The sequence below is a fragment of the Dicentrarchus labrax genome, unplaced genomic scaffold (genome assembly GCF_905237075.1).
Source record: "Dicentrarchus labrax unplaced genomic scaffold, dlabrax2021, whole genome shotgun sequence".
Taxonomy (NCBI): Eukaryota; Metazoa; Chordata; class Actinopteri; family Moronidae; genus Dicentrarchus; species Dicentrarchus labrax.
Window position 1 is genome coordinate 4,788,387 of NW_026136722.1, and position 23,254 is coordinate 4,811,640.

The following is a 23,254-nucleotide window of genomic DNA, read 5'->3' on the forward strand; positions in this document are numbered from 1 at the left end:
AATCGATGGCACAACATAACTTCTATGGGCCTGATGAAATTCAAGACAACATTAATTATAAAACCAATCTATTCATTCATAATTCAACCTTCAGGCCTCACATAGCCTGATCTGACTCTGCACTCTGTGAGTCACGGCAGCTCCTGGCAGGCTGCAGAGGTGGAAGAGGTATAAAGATCTTAATTTAGTCAATAAAAAATACTACCAATGTAAAAGTACTCCATTACATGGAAATGTAAAAATAACAATATAAAGGTATTATAATGTGCTTAAATTTTAAGGTAGAATCATCCACTGCTTAACGACATATAATGTAGTGCATGGGTTGGCCTGTATTATAGTAGGATTAACGGGGCAATCCTCCAATATTATAAGTAAGTTTTATATATACGTATTATAAGTTCAGTTTACTCAAACAGTGTCTTCTGTGGCTCTGAAGGAAGCTTTCCACAGTCTAAAAAGAAACAAGATGATGTTATCAGGGTTATTGCAGCATGGGCTTGGAGACAATAAATTCTTAACAGGGAGTCTGTGTTACAAATTTGGGTAACAGAGTTTGAAAAACATGGGCATTTACCTGGCAGTGAGCGTGTAGCAAAGAAGACTTTGGGCTGCAATATTGTAAATGTAGCATCCAGGGTTTTTGAGGGTAAAAGTCAGGATATCTCTGATTCTGATGCTTTGATTTTGACTATTATTTGTTAAAAGTTAGTCCCCTAACTTTATGGAAGTGCCCCTTGAACATGTAAGCTACATGTTTGAGCTGGTACAGATGGAGCTAATTTTAACACAGCCTGTTGGATATTGTAATGTATTATGTTGGCCATATGCTAAATCTGCAAAGTAACTACCACTGTCAAATCAATATAGCAGAGTAAATGTATTTTATTTATTGTCGTGGATACAATGACTGTGACCAAAAGTGTGAAATGTTTATAGTTGCATCTGAATTTATAAAAAAAAAAACTCCATGAATGGGCTGCTAATATATTCTTTAGATTTATAAAATGCAAAAGTTCAAACCTGATCAAAAGGCAGTGGACGGGTCAGACAAGGGCAGTACATAATACGAGTATTCAGATGCATAAAAGTAGCCACTCTGCAAAGACACTTAATTACAAGCACAGTTCAAAATTGTATTAAGAGTATGCAAAATGTACAAAAGTACTCACTACGCAGGCAACCTTTTGTCAGAGTTGCATTATTAAATATTATAGTATATTGGATTAATATTGCAATTACATGTATTTAGCGTTTAATGTACGTTCATTATAGGTTTTAAAAATCCTGATGAACAAAGTTAATAGTAACTGAGCTGTCAGGTGGATAAAATGGGGTAAAATGTAAAAGATTTCTGAAATGTAATTAGAAAGAAAATCTTTTTTTTATTTATTAAAATTTTTTTAATGTAACTTTTATTTATTTATTTTATTTTATAGCTTATAAAGGGTGGCTGCTGTAAAATTGATATTATTCTTTTCACAATCAAGCCATTATGGATCTTTATTTTATTGAATAAAAAGCTTTTACGGTACGGTTATGTCAATACTTGCATTAAAACTTGAAACTTAATGCCCTCTTGCAAGCAGTGTTTTTGAATGAAAAGAAACTCTCAGACAGACAGACAGACATCCTGTTCCCAAGTATCTCTGATGACAAATCTAAAGAATCTGTAGGTCATCATCCAGCAGATATCACTGAAGTGCTGATTGTATCTGCTGTCAGGACTTGGAGGCTGGGCCTGCTGGGAAATTGGCAGCTACTGTCATGCCTCCTCGGAACTGGGGTGCTTGTTTTATTCTGGGAAGGGAACTATAACTATAGCTACACATATCCACTCCTCCAACATTCACGCCTCTGCTTTTGAGCCAATCAGAGTCGTTTGCAGCAGCTGAAGTATCCTCTAAAGGCAGCCATCTTCAGTGATGATCTCTGGCCACAAACACAGACTTCATTCATATGTTCATGTCTTAGTTTCAGATGTTCTCGGTACTGGCTGCACATAGACAAAACGATTAACTCTGCACGACAGTAGCGGGCCACAGTTTAATACCAGGCACATGGTTCAACTGGGACGCCACACTCAATATGGCAGACGCAGCGTTGCGTAATGACGTCAGGTTTTGTTGACGTCCAGTGTCGCTTCGCTGTCAACCTGAGAGGCAGAAAAGGGAAAAGACACGGGTTGTTGTGCCCCCTAACTCAGGTAAATGCTCCGTATACACCTGTCACTGTGGGGTTTTACCTTTACTCTTAACACATAGCGCTCATATAGTAGCTACACTGTTGCCATGGTCACACAAAGTCTATTACTAAAGTCACTGGCGAGCTGTCGTTAGCTAGCGCAGTTAGCTTTGTCGCTACAGTGAAGTTACCTAAGGCCACATAGGTTAGCTGAGGTATCTTAGCATGGCTACATACCCGATCTTAGTGAGACATTACAGTGAACAGTTTGACATTGATTAGTGAGCATTAAACAGCAGTTAATAACATTATACTGTAAGTTACACTGACAGCTAGCTACTGCAGCTAGTGTTACATTAAAGGTTAGGGTCCCTGGAGTCGATAGACTTCTTCTAATGGCATCATCAGTTCAGCTCTTGATGTTCTCAGTTTAGGAAGTTGTGAAAGTTATTGCCATAACTTTCTCTGCAAGCTACATGGTTGACAGTTTAATAAGAGCTTTTTAAGTTACCAGTTTAATGAATTCAGATTTACAAAATGTTTATTTTCTAGAGCAATCTCCAGCATGGCATTGAGAGGCGCTGTGTGCCGTCTCTTGGTCAACCCTCAGAGATGTGCCATCGTCTCAGCTTGCAGGGCACAGGGAACCGCAGCACCTGCCAGATGGGGTAAGTGTTATGACCCCATGCCAGCCACAGAGGTAACAGTGTTTAAAGAGACAGTCCATCAGCCACGGCTGCAGCTTGCAGCTCATTTGCAGAGGTTTAAAGCATTAACACCCATCCACAAGGGGGACCATGATAGCATTTGATTTGAAGCTGAATTTGACACAGTGAAGTCTGTAATTTCAGTTTAAAACAAATGTAATTATTTTCGAACCAAATTACATTTTTAGAAGTTAGTCACAAAACAAATGTTTTAATTTCTTGCACAATATTAATCATTTTTCTGGTTTGAATTTTCCATAGATGCAGAGAAAACCGTGCAGAAGTCTAAAGCGCGTAGGTCTAAATAGCTCTTTATTTCTGAAATCTGTTATAGACTGACTTGAATTTGAAGCTCTTGACAGAATGTATTTTTAAGTTTTAAGGATTTAAGGTATTTGTACTGCTCCTCTACTGGCAGCTAAGGTCCAGTTCAACTGGCTCGATGCCCTGGACCTGGAGGGCCAGCTGACGGAAGACGAGATCATGATCAGAGACTCCTTCCGGACGTACTGCCAGGAGAAACTCATGCCTCGCATCATTATGGCAAACAGAAATGAAGGTGAGAGACTCTTCCCCCCCCCCCATGTTGCCTTCATTTGCATACATAATATCTATATGCTAAACACAGATTCTTAACAAGATCTCATAGTGTGTAATGTGTGCTGCAGTTTCGCCATTTAGTTTGTTGACATATTCTCAGTAGAAATGAAGCAATGTAACTCGAACTTAATCACATGTGACAGCTGGTTGTGTCTTTTTATTTTTTTCAGTGTTCCACAGAGAAATTGTGTCAGAGATGGGAGAGATGGGTGTCCTGGGCCCAACCATTAACGGTAAACAAGTCTACTTGATTTGACAGTCTGACTACTCACTGCATGTGTGTTAAAGAGCAATTGCCACATACGGTATATACCCTTTAATTTTTTGCTGACCTAAACAGACGGGAACACAGCATTTATTGCAGCATTTTATTGTGAACTGTAACCTTTCACAATACTTTTATTGTAAAACAGCCAAATTTATTTCACACAAACAACTGTCTGGAATGGACTTCGACCATGTGCCCACTGGACCTGTGTGTGTTTGTTTTTAAAGAAATCTTGTGTGCATCTGTGAAAGTTTGAGCCCATTAACCCTTCCTTAATTTGTTAACATTCATTCATTAAATGCTTTACTTTCTATTTTTAATAACACTGACAGTAACTTTTCTTCCTGTGTTTGTACAAAGGTTATGGCTGTGCAGGGACGAGCTATGTGGCCTATGGTTTGATTGCCAGAGAAGTAGAGAGAGTGGACAGTGGCTATCGCTCAGTCATGAGTGTGCAGTCGTCACTGGTCATGCACCCCATTAATGCCTATGGCACAGAGGAGCAGAAACAGAAGTACCTCCCCAAGCTGGGTAAGAATCAACAGTCTATTGTCAGTCAGTTTATCTATCAACAATAACATTTCAAATGGTTCACACTGATGATTTTGTGCCAATCTGTTGTCGAATATGAATGCATTTAACCATACAAACCCAGTGATGAGTGATTTATTCCCCTCTGTCACTCCCAGCTCGTGGAGAGATCCTGGGTTGCTTTGGTTTGACGGAGCCTAACCATGGCAGTGACCCCAGCAGCATGGAAACCAGAGCCAAATACAATCCATCCAGTCGCACCTACACTCTCACTGGCTCAAAGACCTGGTGAGTAGTGACAATAACACCGTTCCTTCAACTATCTCTCTGGAGGATTCAACTGTTGTGGAATAAAAACTTTTCTCTAATGTCAAGACCTCAAGTTGGGATTTCAAGTAAAATTCTCAGCAACAATAAAGAGTTACTGCAGGGTTAACACTGTGTAGTTTTACTTATTACATTACTCTCTGATGTTTTCTGATTAAAGGAAGCAATATAAAATATATTATATACCAGTGAGATGCTTTTCCCCCCCTGGTTTTCTGTTAGTAATTTCTGCTGCTAGGCGGTCCCTCACATTAAAACAGTAACAAAAGATGTAGTTTAATGAGGTTGTGAAGTAGTGTGGGATGGTGGGAGTTGTTTTCTTCATTGTTAAATAACCACCATTGCTGTGATGACTCAGGCAGAAATCATGTTCTCTGTAAATTAAAGTTTTATTTGTTTACTTTTTGTCATGTTCGCCGACTTTCTTCATCAATCTCTGCTGTGTTACCTGGAAGTTATAGCAACTAGAAAAGAATGGGAAATGCAGCGTTACCTGAATAGAATTACAGATTTCTTGGGTTTGGAACCTTGTTGGAAACATTTGGGATAATTTAAGTACACAGCTCAACAGGATATATAGCATAAATTTAGCGTTTTTAACATTTGACTTTAAGAAAAGGCATGTGGGGTTATAAATCAGGATATTTATTACACATTACTGCAAGATCATAAATGTGTGTGCCCAGATTACCGTTAGCTAAGAAGGGCTACTTCAAGGCAGCAAAACAGTGTCATCAAAAATAGAGAAAACTATTAGCAGTGCGAGTCCAGAATGTCTCACCTGAATAATGAAGGCACAACAGCCACTGACAGATGTTTCCTTGGTTTTATATATATATATATTTTTTTCCTTCATCTAATATATTGTTTTTGTGTAACATGTCTGTTTTCAAGGAAAAGTCTTTTGTGTCTGTGTGTGTCATTAGTTGTCCACATGGTGGTGCTGTTCACATTTAAGGTACTAGATGAAACTCACAAAAAGGGTTGCCTTTTTTTTTTCGTGTTAACTAGTGTCACATTTGATGAATGAAGCTGTGTCCCTTTTTTGTTTTTTATGTTTTATGCCAATAAATAAGTCTGTGATGCTATAGGTTTAAGACAAAAGTAATATTAACAGTACAGTACATCTGCTGAAGTTGGTAAATTCAGGTCCCTCAGCTCAGTGTTCCAGTCATACTGCATAGTTAAAATCTATATTTACTTTTTATAGAAAAAAATCAGGCCTACCAGTGCATACATAGAGACATCTCCTCAACACTCCCTGTGCTTCCACCTTCAGGATTACGAACTCTCCAGTGGCAGATGTCGCCGTAGTCTGGGCCAAATGTGACGACGGGAAGATCCGTGGCTTCATCTTGGAGCGTGGCATGAAGGGCCTCTCAACACCAAAGATTGAGGGAAAGTTCTCCCTGAGAGCCTCCGCCACTGGTATGATCCTCATGGATGAGGTGGAGGTTCCCGAGGAGAACCTGCTGCCTAACGCCACCGGCCTTGGGGTGAGTGGAAACCCTGAATAGTCTATATGTAGTAATGTGTTTGTGGAAGGAACTTAAATAACTGAACACCTTTTGTGACATTATTGTACAGTTTCTAATAGGTATTTAGCTTCAAATTATAGTGTGGCTCAGGAAACACAACACACTGCAGTAATTGCTCATCACACTCCTTTTGCTGCTTCCAGGGTCCTTTTGGCTGCTTGAACAACGCTCGTTATGGTATTGCATGGGGCGCTTTGGGTGCTGCAGAGTTCTGTTTCCACGCAGCCCGACAGTACACACTCGACAGGTCAGTATCTTTTAGGGGTGTCTCGATCCGATCTCAACGATCGGTTCCGGTGCCGTTCTAGGCATTTTTTGTAACTGATCAGTATCGGCTATGTTGAGCTTTATTGATCCGATCTCTTGTTTTATGTCAGCTGTCATAGAGTTGTTTTCACTCACGAAGCTTTCATGCACAGTGCAGCCATCTGTTTGGTGTTTTGTAATGCATTCATTAAGTTTGAAGAGTTCAGTAAAGAAAAAAAGTTACAGTCATTTCACACATTTTTGTTCAGTTTTGAGAAAAAAATGAGGAAACACAATGTTGTTGTTTTCTTTACCAGAATCCAGTTTGGTGTGCCACTGGCAAGGAACCAGCTGATGCAGAAGAAAATGGCCGACATGTTGACAGAGATCACCATCGGCCTACAGTCCTGTCTGCAACTGGGAAGACTCATTGATGAGAAAAAGTAAAGACGACTTTATCCACTAACTGGAGTTTTTTTTTTTTACATGGGATGTGACATGGCACTACTGTTTCTCTTCATCACTAACGTCTGTGTCAATAAACTGTTTCAGATTACACAATTCCCTTTCTATAGTGGTTAAGACATTTCAGTCTGCATCAACAGTGGCTTAGTCCCCAAGACTAATACAAAACAAATGTGCCGTTTTATTAACAGAGCAGCCCCAGAGATGATATCCATGCTGAAGAGGAACAGCTGCGGTAAAGCCCTTGACATAGCCAGACAGGCCAGAGACATGCTGGGAGGAAACGGCATCGCAGACGAGTACCACATCATCCGCCACGTCATGAACCTGGAGGCTGTCAACACATATGAAGGTGAGGACGTGGAAAACAATTTAAAATTGACTTAAATTCTACATAAGACATGCATGTGCACACACAATAAGTGGAATGATACCAATGTGTATGATACAATAATTGAACGTGTGTTTTATGAGAGTGTATTATTCCAGTAGTCACCTGTGTCCCTTCTACACAAGTTGCACCTGTTTATCGGTTGTCTCCTCCTCCTCCTCCTCCTCCTCCAGGTACTCATGATATCCATGCCCTGATCCTGGGCAGAGCCATCACGGGGCTGCAGTCCTTCACCGTGGACAAATAAACCAACAGGACCCTGCTGTTAGAAATGTAACAGGCGTGTCAACTGTTCAGCAGTTTTCAGATTATTTTAATGAATTCTTACCTGTGTAGTAACAATGTTTGTTTTCTCTCAGGTTTGTAGAGTATATATTTGAGTGCTACATTTTGAGTCTCTTGCTGAACTTGCTTACTGTTGTGAAGTGTCATTAATTCAGATGTTGAGTCTTCAACCTAAAAAGGGCTATTTTTCTACTCTTAATCACAAAACCATAGCAGAGATTTCTTTTTCCCCTGCCTGTTTCCCAGTTGTATAGACAGAGTAAAATTCATTGTATAGACTTTCATGGACACTACTGCGGTGAAGTATTAACAGTTCTGAGTGAGACTTGCTGCTGGTTACTGATGTATGCAACGTTAATACTGTAATTATAAAGCAAAGCATAAATGGCCACAACTTGTTTGGAATTGCCTGTGAAGCTTTTTTGTTTTTGATGTGATTCTGTTATGCAGACGTTGTCAGTGTAAGAGGTAAGATCAGTTACTATGGTTACATGCACCATGGTGATGAACCTGTAGCACTTCCACTAAGATGTCATAACTTTGCATGGTTTGCCATGGTCCACAATGTTGTTAAATAAAAGTTATACAAATATTCCAGATGTCTGCAGGGGAATTAAGTCAAAGTTTGATGAGGTAAACAACGTCCTTCTGTCACTTCATCCTCAGTACAACATGGTGGAAATGTCACGATTCTTGATCCAAACGGAAGTAGTTACATGTGAAGCTTTATTATATTTAACGAGACACAGCATTAAGTCATAACCATGAAACTGTAGCACTAATTTGTGCTGTGTAATGAAGTCACATAAAAACTCCTACTCTTTGTGGGGTAAATATGCTGCCAATCTACAGGGCATGTTGTCATTCAAGACTCACACACCACAAATAAGAGCACTGTCTTAAAATGCACTGTTGCTGAAATAAATGAAGAGGTTTAACTAGACGGTTTACTCTGTGGTGGAAGAAGACGTGTACAAATAGTCTGCTTGGAACAATATGGTGTGTCTGATATGTGCTTTGCCACAAAAAAAGGTATAATTTCCACACTATAACAAAAGTTGGTACATAAGTACAGAAAGTAAAGAGAAGTACAGTACTCCTGCAGGAAAAATATGTAACTACATACAGGATTAGTTGACAACATAAATATGAGGGGTTGCAGACATGACAAGGGGCCTCAGCTAGACACTACTGCTGCTGTACAGGATCACAATGCATCGTATTTTATAAGACTACCATACCATATTTTCCTTTGAATTAGTGTAGAGGAGAAGTATAAAGTATAAAGAACTGAAGTACATGTACCTCAAAACATGAATACAGTAATTTAGTAAATGTACTTTCAATCCATGAGGTTATACTACCTTTGCAACCTCCACCTGTATTTCTTCTCCCTCTTCACAATATATTTATCAGCTGCCATTGTGTAGTTGTGTGAGGACTTACTCTTAATCCTTCTCTCACTCTATCGCAGGTTGACCTCTGCTATTCATATTAACTCACACCATTATCACGAGTTCAGTAGAGAATAGGCTTTAGTTACTGAAAATGGCACAAACGCAGATGTTACTTACAAGGTGTTAGGGTTTTGTGAGATTAAAATATGTATCTATATATATTTATATTTGTATTATTTGTTATTTCCCTCTTTGATATTGGCCTTTTTTCTGTTGATGCCCTTTCATCTCTCACTTACACACCTTTTCTCTCCAGCTGTACCTCACTTCATGTCTTGGACAGTTGAGGAGAAGTGAACCCCACAAAATGTCTTCAGTGCTGAATAGATAATCTCTGTGTTTTTTTTTTTTCTCCTCTTCTTTTTAAATCCATCGGGGCTTGAGGGATGTGGGCAGTGCCAGTGGACAGATAAAGATCTCCATCCTCTCCAGCTACACTGTCTCTTTGAAGTGGAGGGGAATTAAAGAACCGGAAAATCCCTGGCCATACATGTGGCCCAGGCGTGTTCTACATGGCGCTTACATAAGGAAATTGCTTTTGCATTAAAAAAAATTTTTTTTTGGACCAATGGCGTTTCATACTTGGGGCCTGTGTAGATGTGAGTCACTAATTGTAGCCTGAGTGGACTGTGTGTTCTGTGTCCTTTCAGTCGGGGATGATGGAGGTTGGCACGATGGTTCCCTTGTAATCTCCCAGATGTTTGCAGCAGCTATTGCAGTCTAAACTCGGATAATTGGGAAGCTTTTCATCTCAAATAATCATCTGGATTATGACTGTGTCAAATGAATCATTCTCGTGATTAGACTTCACACTCTCAGCTGACAATCTGTTGAAGCATTTAACAGGGACAAATGTGCTAATCCTCAGCCTACACCAAAATACAAGATTATGATTTATGAGTTGGGATTTATGGGTATGAGTGGTGCGACCTTTGTGGGATAGGTTAAGGCACATCTTCTGTTTAAATTAAGGGCTTAGAGGATGCTGATGATTTGGACATGATTTGAACTTTCTGGTTGATCTTGATCCTGCATGTGGTGGCAGGGTCAGCCTCACAGCAAGAAGCTTCTGGGCTGTGCCAGATCCTCCTATCAGGTACGTACAAATACATATAACATAAATGAGCAAACTCTGAATTGCTGGCTGCCATTTTGTCACTTTACTGCAACAAAAACTATCCCTTTTAGTACAAAAAGCAATTTCCCCCATAGAACGCCATTATAAAAGAGAAGTCTATAAAACTTTTGACAGCAAAAACTACAAAAAGGTGGGTACTTTTCATAGTAGGAATTTAAATCTAAGTTTTTGTATTTGCATGTTATTTTATGTGATATCAATCCTCCTCTCCCTCTCTATCTGTACATCCTATTAATCCATGTAAATAATACGCATCGTCCTCTGAGCTTTTGTGCTTTTTCATCTCGCAGGTTTAATGAATCGTGGTTGTGCCTGCTGATGTGATCCTGCTTGATGCTAATTGCTTATGCTATTGTTATTATTACTCATTATTATTAGTCATATTTCTACTATTATAGTTGTTATTGGTACATGGTGTACTCTGTCTCTCTGTCTCCGATCTCATTCCCAGGTTATCAAATAATGATGTGAGTGGTGTTCAGTTAGTTGCAATCTGCAATTTCACCACTAGATGCCACTAAATTCCACACACTGGTCCTTTGAAAGGATGTTTTTCCTTTTCACTGCTGCCAAGTTAATAGTTTTAGAAGGAGTACAGTTTAGACCTGCTCTATATAAAAAGTGTCCTGTTTTAATTTGGCGCTATATAAATAAATTTTTTGTTTAATTGAGTCCCATTGTAAAGTCTATGCACCAAGCGGGACAGACAATAGGCCTGTCAAATGCTTTATGAGGAAGGAATTGCATCCAATGTGTTTTCTAGGACTCAAGGATAAGCACAATGTGTTTTGGTGAGAAACACTGAACGTAAATATAACTTTTTGTCTGTTTACTATAAAGCTCCACAGGGCCCCTTTAAACCACTGGAGGTCAGCAAAAACAAGATTTAACAGCAAGATTTTCAGCTGTTAAGTTGCTTGGTCGAAAATCTATTTTTAACCCTTGAACCTTTAAGACCACGTGTGTGAGACAGGTAATCACCTTCACTGCCAGGTATTTCTGTTTCTTGTGTTATATATCAGGCAGTGAGGACATACAGTCTGTGGACTGCATTGTAAAGGAGATAACACTCCACCCATCCACACCTCAGCACTCATACATCAGGGATCTCCCAACGACAACTTGGATCAGCACAAATAGCTCTTGACTGATTTCCCACCAGACGACTTCTCTGTAACTTGAAGGAATTAAGGGCAGGACGATAGCGGCACATAAGCTGCTGTTGGAGGTGGACACAGTCGCAGCCGAGTTGGATGGAGGAGTAGTCCAAGTGGGCGGACCCGACACCTTACAACTGCTGGCAGAGGGAGCACTTCATTTCAGCACCAAGGACAGAGAAGGAGGCAGCCGCTCCTGAGCTGAGGACCCGAACAACAACAACAACAACAACAACAACCCGGTAAACTTCACTCAACTATTCACTCAAACGCTTGGATGGATTTAAAGCTTCAAAGTAAGGTTGGCAAGGTTGGACGTGACATGCAAAGTGTTGAAAACTCAAATTTGTTGACACGTTTCTCCTGTTTTGCAGAATTAGAGGATTTGTCTGCTCGCTCATTCATGTGAGGAATATGTGTGGAGGACGGTCCAGCTCTAAGTGAGGAGAGAGAAGAACAAAACGAAGTCATATCCAGTTGGAATAATAAGTCCTTCATCATGAATGGCATTAATTTCACCGGCCTGAACTCCACCAATGAAGCACAAGCGTACCCGTATTCAACGTCGATAGACGACCCTCTGTACAGGCAGTATAAGCCCCCAGTGAAGGAACTCATCGCCCTGCCAAAGGCAGTGGTGTACCTGCTCATGGCTGCTCTGGTGGTTGTTGGAGTTGCCTATGCTATTGTTGGACATCTCATCAAGGATCTGGCCATAGATATAACAGGTACTGCTGGTAGTTTTATTTGAGTCAACCCACTGCGTGACATACACCTTCAGAGTGAAAGAGATACCCCCACACCCCCGAGTAACCCCTCATCTTTAAATGGGATGTTATTAAGCACTATTATCAAAACTGGATCTTTTGTTTCAGTATGTTTGCACACATAACTGTCAGCGTTTATCTTGGTTTGGTTAAGTTTGCTTACTACCATTGTCAGAAGATGGACGTTTCAACCATTAATGCATTACTTTTTCAACTGTTTCCATTTCATTTGGTTAATTATTGGTCTATTAAAGGTCCAGTGTGTAACATTTAGGAGGATCTATTGGCAGGAATGGAATATAATATTCATAGGTATGTTTTCATTAGTGCAGAATCACCTGAATATATGAATCATTGTGTTTATGTTACCTTAGACTGAGGTTTTAATCTGCTGACACTGTGGGTCGCCTTCTATAGAGTCCACCATGTTTCTACAGTAGCCTAGAATGGACAAACCAAACTAAAAGTTTCGTGGCCACTGTTGTTTCTCCTACACACTTTTACAAATACTCACATTATTATTTTAACTAATGCTAATGTGCTTTGTTCATATGCCCTTTAAATCGCAACATGTAGCGTTCAGTTGTTGCAGCTCACTCAATTTGTGAATATATATATAATTTTTTTTGTTTCATTTGTTGAGTTACTCCACAATCTTTCCCAAGCACCTTCAGAAGTACTCCCTGGGGTACATGTTACCCTGGTGGGGAGTCTCTGATTTAGGGCATTGCCTTTAGAATCAAGAATACTACACTTAAGCAGCCTCTGACCTTACATCCTTTTACTATTGGTTGTATTAAATCTATAACCCTGCTTCCTTTGTTTAGAGTGTGTGTTGGGTCCGACTGGTGAGGAAGAGAAGGAAAGGAAGAACCTGCAGGCCACGGCCTCTAGCCATCCTCCTCCAGTGCATCCATTCCCCCACAATGCCTTCCATGTGTGGGACCAGGACGACGTGGTCATCTCTCTACCCCACGATGAGAGCCCCCAGACCAGCCCGATGCTGATGGCTGCCATCCCTTACATCCCCTCTTTCTTCCCACACTCACACAGCCCAACAAGTCACAACTCTCTGACTTTCTCTGTCAGCCCAGGGCCAACCAGAGAGACCAGCCTCCCGAGGGAGATCTGATTTTGGACCCCAATCATAACAAGCCTTGACGACTGGCAACCAAGTGTCGACCCCCCCAGCACACACAAGACACATGCAGATATGACTTTGACGTGTTTGATGTGGTCGTTGTCATATGTGTAGAAACCCTGTCTCATGTTTCCCTCCTCTCCCAGCAGATGTATATTTGGGAAGTTGCCTGCAATGACTACACTGTGTCCTTCTCTTACCTTTTAAATGATTTCTCAGAATTATGCAACATGACTTAAGACTGTTGTCTCTCTCTCTCTCTCACATGTAATATCAACAGAAAAGTCAAAGTAAACACCCTGAGAAGGGAAACCCAAGGACAAAGGGGGATTACTGGAGAGCACTGGATATTGTCTCTGTGTGCCTGAGCTTCGGAGAGAAGCTGTTTGACATGTTAGATTAGGTTTAATAGACGCTTAATGGGTACAATACGTCATACCTACTGTCTTGTTTCTTTTTGGATGAAATAAAGGTGGGTTTTTTTCATCAAATCCTAGCAAGAGACTATAAGACAATATAAAGTGGGTTATGTATATTTCTGTCACACTTTTCTTAACGCTCTTCCATTGTTTAACGCAAAAAGGCACAGGAGATCAGACCCTTTGTAAAGGTTACTACATCAGCCGTAGTCCTCACATCAACAAAGCTGCTTCCAACCGGTAAAACCAACCAGCTGGCTGTCTCACACACTTCAGGAAAATGTTATTTCAAGACGCAGGGATTAGACTTAACAGGGAAGACTTAACGGAGTTCCAGCAATTCGACGTGAACACAACACGAGTTAATCTTTTGGCCTTTTATGGTAGGTGTCACACGTACTCAGAGATCTCCCCCTCTGTCGAGTATGCAAAGCCCATCGCACTTAAGTATACCATATGTGGCATACTGGGAAAGTGAGTTAATGCTTTATTTAATACCAGCTAACAGAAGCTTCTACTCCCAGGTGTCAACAAGGGGTGAAGAACGTTTGAAACCGCAACTTATTTTTGCAGTTTTCTTTTGACTGTTCCCAAACAGTGGGAGGTCTGCTTGCTTTTAGTGTGTTTTTCCACATAGTTGGAAGGAACAGTTGGTCAGTTCTGGCAGTGAGAGCGACAGCTTAGTAAATTAATTTAAGCCCTGAACTTTCTCTGAACTTGAGTCCGGAGCAGTGAAATGTGTGATCATATTCAGCATGTGATTTAAGATGATACTGGCAGATTTAACAATCACTGTAAGTAAATGACGGGGGATGAAGGGTTACATGAAGATAAAATGCAAATAAAAGTGTATTTCCATTCCAAGATGTGCTTTAATGTGTTAACACTGCCAAATATTGAACTCAGGAATACAAATATTTGCTGTAAAAGCTCTAAATACTAGCAGACATATTTCTTGGCAGACACAGTCACATATTCAATGAATAATGACATTCTGTTGTTAAAGAAGTTATGATGGTCAACTGTAATCCCACATCATGGAAATACAATCAGCTGTTTAATCACAACCAAACACACATTCCTTTTCATCACAGCCTACCTGGATATAAAAATGTATATTTATGTGTATTTGAAAATGAGCTCAATCAGAAATCTTTCACAACATATTAAAATTATTAGTTTGTGTCTGCATTCTGAGTGGTTTTGCGATATTGACGTTCAAAGGTTTTATATGTTAGATAGCAAAACTGATGTGGTCAAAATAAAAAGCATATTTAATATACTTTAAATACAAAATATCAAAGTCCTATCATACCTTTAAATGGGGGTTTCTAGATCCAATGTTTTGCAGATCTGGACAGGAAAAGACCTTTTCCACAGCAGCCATTTTGACATGAAATAGGGTAAACACAGGAGTTACCAATGACACTAATTAAGGTTCTGTTCCATTTAGTGTAGCAGAGCCTTTCCACTCAGACAACATAAACAGCAGCAGCACCATGTTTACAACAATAAACACATAAGTCAGGCTGTATTGGGACTTGGAAAAAGCTTTTTATTGTACCTTGTAAAAGTAGCTGTTTTTCCCGTTCAAGCATTTGCTGTAGTAACTGGGGCCGGGTGATGTATAAAAGAGAAAGAAAAAAAAAGAAAGAAAGAAGCTGTTCTCGGTAATTAACAAACTTGCACTGGTGTTTGCATGGCAGCGCAGCATTAAGTTCATATAAAGTTTACTGTGGTCTGTCTGAAGTGTTGATGGAGGAAAAACAGACTCTCACTGTCACAGTCGCTTTCAGACCAACTGCTTTTACTGGCAAGTATAACTAAAGGGTGGAAGGTTTTCTCAAGGGAGACGTAGAAATGATGGTAAAGATGGGTCCATCCAAAATAATAATAATAACAATGATGATAAAGGTTGTGTGAACCTCAGGACTCCAGTCGACATATGGGGCTGTCGTAGACCATCTGTAGGTTCACCTTGTGTCCCACCAGTTCTCTGATGTTGTTGATGCCGTATTTAATCATGGTGGGCCTGCGGGTCAGAGGAGAGGGCAGAGTGAGCAACAGTTCTCGTAACACAAAACGCAGCCACAACAGAGGCAGAGTGCTTATGTTGTGTCTGATTCCAAGTCTGGCAGGTCAGAGGAAAAACGACAGAGGTTTGGGAGGAAGAGGGAGGATTACTCAGCCTGGATTATAGAGTCTTTCCCAGCTCACTCGCTCTGTAGTTATTAGCCATGATGGTTGTACCCGGTTGAAAGTCAGATATAACTACATTTAAACCTAAATTATACTCCACAATCTGCTGCCACCAAATAATCTGCATGGTAAATTTGACCTTAGTTTTGTGGAATTAAAGTTTTACACAAAAGGTGAATATATATTTTAAATGAATAGAAATGTCTCATACTGTAGCGACTTTGATTAGCTATAGCCAACAGTGTCTACAGTGACATATAGTTTATCATTTATTTAATAATTCCAATTAATAAAGTCAACAGTAATTCTAAATTATTTATAAAGCAGAATAATCCTCTTCAGACGATGAACTTAAATATGTAAAATGTGGGTCAGATGTGAGCACAATGACTGCAGGACTGATGACGTCTATAGACAGACTCGATCTGAGATGAGCCACAAGATATCGTTTTCACAGACAAATGCTCCTATTTTCAGTAATATAAAATGCAGGTCAGTTATGATCTTTTAAAACCACTCATTCATGTTGTGCATCTGAAAGCTTTGTGTGAGTGTGTTCACCTTTCCAGAGACAGTCCCCAGGCAATCACTGACACATCCTCAGGAAGACCCATGGGCAGCAGCATCTCTGGTCTGAAGACCCCAGAGTTTCCCACTTCCACCCATTTTTTTAGTCCTGTGTGTACGGAGAGAAATTATACACAGTTGGTGGAGCAACCAAAACCACAAAACTCAGCAGTCCTACAAAGGCTGAGAGCAGCAACTACAGAAGGAGTGAAAGAGAGAACTTTTTCAAACTGTAACAGATAGAAAGGTTGTAATGTCTTTGATTTATGTCTTTTTATCCAACCCGAAAAATAACTCAATTTAATTTAATTTATACATTTCCCAGCTGCCACAATGTCCGGCAAAAAGAAGAGAGGAAAGCCATTTGATGTTTGAAACTTAACAAGCAACCCTGGACGGAAAACAGCAGCCAAACTGAACTAATACAGCGTAATGGTAGCAGATTATGTAGAGGAGTTGTACAACACCTTCATGGTAGCTGAACACTTCCATGCTGGGCTCTGTGTATGGGTTGTAGGCAGGCTTGAAGCGTAGTTTGGTAATTCCTAGAAGTGAAACAAGAAAGACATTTGTGTGGTTTGAAAAACACATCTGAAGGCAATCAAAGGTTCAAAACACTGCAGAAAATGTTATTATCCTGTATTTCACACATTTGGTAAAACAATGTACAGTTTACAGGTATATGGTATCTGTTTCTGTGTATGCACATTTACCCCTCAGGACCATTAGAGTGTTTACTGTAAAGCCATTTACCAGAGTTCATAAACAGTTATTTATCAAGACATGGAGCCCTCCTGACCTAGTTTGGTGAAGAACTGATGCAGAATGCCCATGAGGTCTCCCAGTGTGAGTCCATAGTCGGCCACCACACCCTCTATCTGGTGGAACTCGGCCAGATGGGTGGCATCTAAGGTCTCGTTCCTGAACACCCGGTCGATGGAAAAATACTTGACGGGGGTGAACTTCTCCTGGATGGATGGGTGGGCGGTTTGACAAGATGGAGAGAAAGAAGAGCTTCATGGTCAGGGACAAGACATGTACAGCACATACGCTATATGGTCAAAACTATCTGCTGCTGTAACACCACAGTAACTCTTTTGGGGAAACTTTCCACAAGAGTTTGGCTGCAGGGATTTGCTCCCTTTCAGCCAGGAGAGCATTAGTGAGGGTCGGGCGTAAGACCTGGCTCACATTCAGCGCTGCAATTCATCCCAAAGTCCAAAAAGATGGTGGTGTGTTAATCGGTAAGTCTTAAAATGCATTCAAGCAACACATTTTTTTTTTTTGTTTCATAAAAATAGGCTGAAACCATCAAACATTACTACAAAAAAGCAAACTTGTGAGTGTGTGTATGTGTGTGTGTCATTCACCTGTTGTGCCAGTTTATACAACATGCGTGCACTGACTGCCGTCGTGTGAGTGCGGAGGATGTTCTTCTGAGCCTCCTCTATCTTCCAGTCATATTTGTACCTGAAAGAAAACCGGACATTAGATGATGTCGTCATAGACTTTGTTGAAAGTCGATTGACGTTACTTGGGAATGTGCGGTTATGTCTCACCCCTGAGAACCAAAGCCTCCCTCTGAGTGGACCTTCTTCACTCTTTCCAGGTAGTCCTGCGGGAACTCGTGGGCGAGTGCTGGATCTGAAAAATAATGTTTGGAATAAACGATCATCAGAAATGACTTGGATACCACTTAATGCGTCAGGAGAGAACTGTATGACACACACCGGACAGGAAGAAGGTGTCGTGCTGGTCTCTGGCCGGGTGCTGCTGGGGCTGGAAGAGGGAGTCGAAGTTCCAGAAAGAGCTTTCTATGAAGTTGTTGGTCGGCATCTCTGTGAAGCTACAGCAAGCAGAAGGGTTGATTTACTGTCTTCTTTATGTGTGTGAAATGGCTTTATTCACTGATATTCACAACCACTCACCCCATCTCCAGGAAGATCTGCCTAAACTGTGTTCGCACCTTCATCAGCGGGTGCAGGTGGCCGCAGTCGGGGGCCACGCCCATGGCCTCAAAGTTGTAGGGCTTAAATTTCTTCTCTTTCCAGCTGCCACTGAAATACAATACAAGTAAGACTTAGGGGGAGCTATTAGGAGAAGAACAGTCTGAAACAGGAAAGGACGGGCTGCAGTCTTCTGCTCTTTAAATAAACTACAGCAGACTTGCTTCTTTATAGTCAGCAATTTTTCCACAATCTGCTGACAATGCATAATATTTATTCCAATTCATGTGATGAATCTGAAGCTGAGATGATTGAGAGCATTAAATCCATGGTGTACACAATCAGCGCAGAGATGTAAAAGCAGCATCAATTGAATTTTGGGCAGAGGAAGAAGGAACATCAGGATGCTGCTTTCAGCTAAATCCCCTCTATGATTTCATGCAAACCCGAGACCGGAGCTTTATTTTATTCTGATTGCATTTTAATACCTCATGACAATAGCATAAGCTGCATTATGGGCATGTTCATTATTTATCCTTTTTTTTCCCTCTCTCTCTCTCTCTCACAGGAACAGGGTGTCCAAAAGTTTCATTACCATATATAGAGCCAATTTAAAATGGAAAATAAGGCCAGCTTTGTCAATGCAATATATTAGAAATCGAAAACAACTGTTAATTTGCATGACTTTAATTAATTAAGTTTAATTTCTCTTTAGAAAAGAGAGAATAATCAGGAAACCTTGAATTTATGTAACAGACTTTCTGAGTTATTAAATATTAGACACCCTGCTGTTATGTTGGTTTGGTCACAGTCATTTTGTCCTGCCCTGCCTTTAGGACAAAGTCCTCATCTTTGGACTCGTCCCCTTTTATGGGCAGAGGTTTCTCTGTGTCTTCTGTCTGAGGTCCTGCACACCGTCACTGACAGACAGTGGAGGGCAGACGGGACACATTTACCAGTTGCATTAAGCATTAATCGGGCAGCGTTAAAAAAATATCTAGAATTGGACTAAATAAGTAACAGCTGTACTCACTTGGCAACCATCTCAGGGGTGAGCTCCGTCTCCTGTTTGGTGATGGTGGTGCTGAAGGAGATGCCCTTAGAGATCCAGTATGACTTCACCGTCCTACACACAGAAAATAAACACACTATGAAGGGACTCTGTGTTAGAGGTCAGCTTCTTTAGGAATTTGCCTGTAGAGCTGCAGCGATTAGTCGATCGGTTGTTAACTATTAAATAAATCGCCAACCATCTGTGAACGTGAACACAGGCTGCGTGTGTCTGTGCTATTTGTTTAACATATATCCTCTATGACGAGGCTTTAGACGTTGGAATAACGTGTGACATATTTGGTTACTCTGTGAGCTTCACTACAGACATGTGTTTTTATGCTCAGTGGTCAATGTTTGCCGATAATATCTTCCCTCAGGAGAAAGATGCTTAGTTAGATCAGCTTACATCTGTAGCCTGGCTAACAATGTATGAGAGACTGCTTTCTGAGTAAGAGGATTTTGGATGAATCTGCACCTTGGTATCAATCCAGAGTATATTTTATTATGTTAACAACTAAATGTTAAGTGTCCACATCAATGTGCATTTTGAACTTAAAGTCCCCCTCCACTCAGAAATATGTTTTTCTTCTTGTTCTTACTGTTTGATCTTCACTGAGCAGAATGATGTGCAGAGTTTGACACTAGAATGTAGATTTTACTTTCATCTGCTAAAAGTGGAAAGTTTCTCTGTGCTCATGGAAAATCTAATCTTTAAAGGGCAAGGCCTATGAACATGATTGAAAGTCAAGGTTGCTCCAGATTACAACTTATAGTGGTGTAGAAACTTGAAGCCACCAGTGCACAGACACTGAGAATGGACTTTACAGTGAAATGGGAGACATCTTAACATATGCATATTCATATTCAGACACACATTATAGTTCAAAGCAGACTATTTGTATATATGCCTTAATGCCTGGTAAAATATTTCATGCTTCAGTTGCTTTATCTACAATTTGTCTTCAACACAGGTTTCAAAAATAAGAACAAAGCAAGTGGGTGGGTGAAGTAGTTAACATGGTTTAGCCCACTTAAACCTTGTGTAGAGGAGACTTGAAAAATACCACACTTCTTCTACACACATGTACATATATAAATAAGCTGAAATGTAAACATGACCTTGAATGTCACCATATTCCAAGCATCTCTGAAGTGTCCCAGTTTATCGGTCCTTGTTAACCTTGACAAATAAAATGCTAAAGGAGCAATTTAACAGTTTGACTGTGTTACAGAATAGAAGGAAAAGCATTCACAAAGCATCTGCCACCATGTTGGTCAGCCACACACTCACAGAAGACGAGACACAATCCCATATTTCTGGCTAACTCATGCAGTTACGTAACGAATGCTGGCAACAGCAGCAGGATGCATCAACACAATTACAATCTGTAGCCACCAGAATATTTAATGAAGCTGTTGTTAGGAACTGAACGTCTATCAGTTTCAACTATAATCCCAACCTCATGCTGACTTGTGGAAGGCAACCACTGAGCCACAACAAAGCTCCTCCTGCCACCTCCTGGTAGACAAAAGGTAGGACACTTACACTTCAGAGAGCAGCTTCCTCTTCTTCAGCTCATTCTTCTCCTTCTCTTCCAGCTGAGCTGTGTTAGCTTTCTTTACCAGAAGCAGCTTCTCTCTGACCTGGTCGTCTATGCTCTCCACCTGGGGAGCAACACATAAACCACGCAAACACATTCGAATCAGATTGGGGACTACCAAACACACAAGGCTGAGATAACAGTTTGAGTTGATGTACAACTTACGGTCTTGAATATCCTCGGGCCGCCCTCGTGTGATTTGTCCACTCTGATCCATTTGTTGGACATGGCCTTGCTGAAGCCGATCTTTCCAAAGGACAGTTTCTGCCCGGGGACAAACAACAGTGTGACTGAGTATACAATGCAGAATTATAGAACAGTATGTGTTTATGTAAGAGTAATTAATCAATTCATACATAAAAATATAATGTGTATGAATGGTGTACAGTTCCTCCACACTTTACTGCCATCATTACTTCGTACTGAATGATCTCCACATCTTTTATTATAGTTTTGCTTTTTTGTGGACAAAGAAAGACGTTTTACTGGCTAAGAGGTGGGAGCCTGTTTTATTTTGTATATTTGGTGTGCAGATTTAAAAAACAACTAATTTCTAACTTGTATTTAACAGTAAGAAATATATAAGATCATTTTGTTTGAAAAATGGAGAATGGAGAGAGGACCTGCAATGAAATCTCTATTATATTTGTAAGAATGGGATCATTTGTAGTTTGAAAGTTCATTGAGTAGAGGAACATACATACAGGCCGTGTGGATGTTGCATTCTGATTGTTACCCAAGAACCAAAACATTGCTGCTCTGAATTTTAATAGAAACTGGTACAACCAGCCACATCCATCACACGCCAAATACAACAGATTCAATCTTATTCTTAGTTTTTTTATTGTTTCTAAATTATTTGAAATGTTTTCAACTTTAAAAAAATGGTTTTACTATACGTTTAGACAATTTGTGTGGCATCCTTCCACCACTAAAGACAGTAGATCCCAGAGGGCAATGTGGATATCAATTTAGGACTGCAACTAATGATTATTTTCAATATTGATTAATCTACTAATCATTTTTTCAATTAATTGTTTTGTCTATAAAAAGCCAGAAAATAGTGAAAGATTCCCGTCTTGTTTGGTCTGATTAACAAACATCCAAAGATATTCAGTTTACTATTATGTATGATAAAGAAAAGCATCAAATCCTCACATTTAAGAAGCTTACTTTAAAAATATTTAACAATTATTGAGTTATTATCCAAACAGTTGCAGAGTAATCAATTAACTTTAGATGTTGCAGATCAATTATTCCCTTTTGAGAAGCAAGTTTAGGAAACCTCACTGACGGACAGGATTCAGAAGAGCTGAACTTTTACTATCTAGTCCACTGATTCTCAACCTGTCAGGTGTCAAGGACCCTCAAATTGATCAATATCAGACTGTGGACACATAATTGATCCCCATCAGATAAGACTGAGTAATTCCATAACTGTCTATACTGTAGATTGGCAGTGAAAAGTGTGAAACATTAACAAAACAGTCATTCTTAAACACCCTCTCATTGGGCTAATTTCTAGTCAATGACATAATTAGTCAAACTGAAATATATATATATATATATAAATAACCCCCTCAGGGACCCCAGGTTGAGAGCCACTGATGTAGTTTCAGTCACAGACCTTTATGCTGTCAGTCTGTCTCAGGCTCCACACACAGGACACCTGTTACACACTGATAATATGTCGCACTCACCATGAGCTCACTCTGTGCCAGACCCTCCAGCGGGATGGAGCTGAACACCCGGGCTTCATGGCTGCCCTGCTCGGCTATCTCCGTGCCCTCCTCGGTCAGCTCCCAGTGTTTGGAGGAGCGCAGCTCGGCAGAGATTATCTGGACAGCGGGGAACAAACCACGGAGTGAATATCATCCTAACTGGCTCAATGGACGCTGTTATTTATGTATGTCACACAATGCTGAGCTCACTACACACGACTGACAGTTCACGTTATTGCATCAGTCACACTACAATGACTACATGAACATTGTTGACGGTGAGTGTTTGGACTTCCGCCGCCCGGGAAACTCACGTCGCCGAGAGCCTGGAGACTCTTCACGGCCCCGACGATGACCTGGTGGTCCACCCCGAGGCTGGCCGCCACCTCCAGGCTGTCCACACCGTCGTCCACCTTTTCAATCAGCCGCAGGAGCGTCTCCACGACACCGGTGTCCGCCATGCTGGAGACCCGTGAAGCCCGAAAGAGGCCGGATGTGACGTCGGGTTCCGAAAGGCCTAAAGTATTAGAGTAGAGGGGCAACAAC

At 40.5% G+C, this 23,254-nt stretch overlaps 2 protein-coding genes across 2 annotated transcripts; one reads left to right on the forward strand and one right to left on the reverse strand.

Annotated features, from left to right (window-relative positions):
• Positions 1-2,048: 2,048 nt before the first annotated feature.
• Positions 2,049-8,134, forward strand: LOC127355965 (glutaryl-CoA dehydrogenase, mitochondrial). Its single transcript, XM_051387315.1, has 12 exons — positions 2,049-2,206; positions 2,737-2,852; positions 3,153-3,185; positions 3,310-3,450; positions 3,662-3,724; positions 4,120-4,290; positions 4,449-4,578; positions 5,897-6,113; positions 6,299-6,402; positions 6,719-6,844; positions 7,058-7,218; positions 7,431-8,134. Exons 2-12 carry the CDS (start codon positions 2,750-2,752, stop codon positions 7,502-7,504), a joined length of 1,323 nt encoding a protein of 440 aa, XP_051243275.1. The 5' UTR covers positions 2,049-2,206; positions 2,737-2,749; the 3' UTR covers positions 7,505-8,134.
• Positions 8,135-15,155: 7,021 nt separating this feature from the next.
• On the reverse strand, positions 15,156-23,208 carry farsa (phenylalanyl-tRNA synthetase subunit alpha). Its single transcript, XM_051387310.1, has 13 exons — positions 23,023-23,208; positions 22,688-22,825; positions 21,153-21,251; positions 20,933-21,051; positions 19,367-19,459; positions 18,316-18,444; positions 18,118-18,233; positions 17,947-18,031; positions 17,758-17,857; positions 17,187-17,355; positions 16,855-16,932; positions 16,382-16,496; positions 15,156-15,653 (listed from the first exon to the last, which is right to left on the reverse strand). Exons 1-13 carry the CDS (start codon positions 23,167-23,169, stop codon positions 15,548-15,550), a joined length of 1,494 nt encoding a protein of 497 aa, XP_051243270.1. The 5' UTR covers positions 23,170-23,208; the 3' UTR covers positions 15,156-15,547.
• Between the last annotated feature and the right edge of the window lie 46 nt (positions 23,209-23,254).